General features: G+C 34.2%; 1 protein-coding gene across 1 annotated transcript; it reads left to right on the top strand.

Moving 5' to 3' along the window:
• The first annotated feature begins 1045 nt into the window (after positions 1-1045).
• LOC107734221 (antimicrobial peptide NK-lysin-like) lies at positions 1046-2097 on the top strand. Its single transcript, XM_016546124.1, has 5 exons — positions 1046-1125; positions 1247-1311; positions 1586-1684; positions 1757-1914; positions 2037-2097. Exons 1-5 carry the CDS (start codon positions 1083-1085, stop codon positions 2095-2097), a joined length of 426 nt encoding a protein of 141 aa, XP_016401610.1. The 5' UTR covers positions 1046-1082.
• The last annotated feature ends 536 nt before the right edge of the window (positions 2098-2633 follow it).

The following is a 2633-nucleotide window of genomic DNA, read 5'->3' as shown; positions in this document are numbered from 1 at the left end:
TAATCCATACAACTGCAGCAGTGGAGGACTATTATTCTGCTGCGTGATACTGCAGAAGAACTGATGATGGCACGGTTTGATCTTCGGCTGACCAATCAGCAGAAAGGGGCGTTTAAAAGGGGCCCACGTGTAGAAATCAAATATTCAAGCTGTTTATTCATTGTTCTACCCCTGAGCGAAAAACTAAAATTTAAGCTGAATTCTCATTTTTCGTTTTTTGGAGGAAAAAACGAAAAAGGAGCCGTTTTCTAATTTTTCTACTTTCAATATTAAATCAAAAAACGATTGATCGAATGATACACGGATTTGTTACTTCCCTCAATCATGATTTGTGGTTGTAAATATTTTTGTCATTAAAATGCTTTAATTGTAGTATTTTGAGTTGTAATTTCTCCTGTTCTACAGATATAATATGATTGATGTAGCCTAACAAGCCCTCAAGCAGTGCGGGATCATTGTCCTTTGCTTTCCTGACAAAAGTAGCTTGCTGGTCATTAAAATAGGAGTTTTACACAAGTGATTTTGACTTTATCATAGTTTTTGTTCTTGTTTGCAGGTACTTTTTCAGTATAGACGATAATCACTAATGTGAAGATTCTCTCTGTTGTACAGTGCAATGTTTTTGAAAGAATGCTCACCAAGTCTGTATTTATTTGATCAAAAATACACTAATAATATAAAAAAAGTAAAATGTAGTTGTCCTCAGTACAGATACTTTCATAACTAAGAGTTAACTTTAATGCATTGTTTGTAGTTATATTTGATTTATGCATTTTATTTCATATTACGTGTACAGATAAAGTTGGTTTGCCAAATTCTAATAATAGGTTACACTGCAACATTTAGTCTTTACAAGAATTGACAACAAAGTTAGAGTAGTGACTATTAGAGTTTTATCAGAACATGAGTCACAATTCCCCAGGATCGTTTTGTTAAACATCTGTGGTTTGTGGGTGGAAAGAAACGCTCACTTGTGGTTAATGCAGAGGTCTATAAAAAAGAGCTTCTCGGGCTTCTGAAGATCACCGAGGTTCGGATTCTGAGAGCTTCGTCTTCAGGCTGGTTAGAGATCATCTGCTAAGATGCTCCGCAACATCTTTCTTGTCAGCTTGCTCGTATATGCAGGTAAAATAATCACTAATTCAGTTCTAAAATGACTTGTATTCTGTGTTAGGATATAGTTACAGTATATGTTTTATGCTTGAATGATTTGTTTTACCATTAATCATTGTCCATTTATTTGTAGTCTGTGCAGTTCATTGGGAGATTCGTGAGGTGGACTCTGCTGAGGACCAAGATGAAGAGATCTTTGTAATGACAATAGTTTGTTAAATAAGTGCATGCTTTAAATTAATGACCATATGCAAAGGATTGATGCACATATAACCTTATGATGGATCTGCTCAACAACGCTCAGTGCTTTAATTTTTTGTAATAATTGTAGTATGTGTGGTATTTTGAGATGTAATTTCTCCTGTTTTTCAGATATAATATGGTTGATGTAGCCTAACAAACCCTTAAGCGGTGCCAGATCATTGACTTGTGCGGTCCTGACATATTTGTTTCATATTGTGATGTTTTTCAGGCTGATGATGAAATGATGAAACAGTCATCTGTTGAGTGCTCATTATGCAAATCCATTATGAAGAGGGTAAAAAAGACAATCTCGTCTAACGCAACGCCGGTGGGTGTCACGATTAATGTCACATCATTGAACTGACCGTGCATCTTTGACTAAATCCATCATTTTCCTCAGGATGAAATCAAAACCAAGCTGAACAACACCTGTGAGAAAATCAGGTTGCTGAGAGTTCAGTGCAAGCACTTTGTTCAGAAGTATCTGCACGATCTGATTGATGAGCTGATGACCGATGATGGGCCAAAAACCATCTGTACTAAAATTCATATCTGCAAGTAGGTACACAAAAATACCCGCTCCAGAAGTTTATAATCATGTCCTTTTTTCCACAGTAATATGGTGATACATTATTTAAATAAGGAGATTTTTAATAACTTTTTTGTTTTGTTTGTTCCAGGCCAGAATCACCCATAAAGGAGATTATTTTTGTACGTGATCAAGCTAATGACAATTTCTGAATGAGAATAAATGATTACTGTGAAAGCATTACAGTGAGAACATAATAAAATATATGAATAAAACGATCAATTATCTGTTTTCTTTTATTTTTTTCCTAATTAAGTTAAATCAAACGTATTTTAAAAAATTTTAATAAAACAGACAGCAGCTCAACAGCAAAAATAAACTAAATAAATAATAATAATAATTTTTACCAGATCCATTTCATACTAGTCAATTGCTTTGTCAGTGAGGTCTAAAAAAAAACCTAATTTTCTTTCTAACAAGCTCGTGTTTCCAACAATAACTGCAGATTCTTTTAGATAAGAGCATTGCAATGAAATTAATCAAATTAAACTTAAAAGTATATGTTTACATCATGAGTCAACTATGTTGCTTTCCGAATAAATATTATTCAGTCCACTGTGATTATGACAGATGTGCATGAGAGATTTGCATGAGAGACGTAGTTGCAGATAAATGAAGGGTTCTTGTGGCTAACCAGGAGATATCTGCTTTATCTAGGACAGAGTTCCTATCACAGTCATATTATGGA

This window comes from Sinocyclocheilus rhinocerous, unplaced genomic scaffold, assembly GCF_001515625.1.
Source record: "Sinocyclocheilus rhinocerous isolate Xijiao unplaced genomic scaffold, SAMN03320098_v1.1 scaffold853, whole genome shotgun sequence".
Taxonomy (NCBI): domain Eukaryota; kingdom Metazoa; phylum Chordata; class Actinopteri; order Cypriniformes; family Cyprinidae; genus Sinocyclocheilus; species Sinocyclocheilus rhinocerous.
The sequence above is the reverse complement of the archived record's forward strand: the minus strand, read 5'-3'. Positions and strand labels throughout refer to the sequence as shown.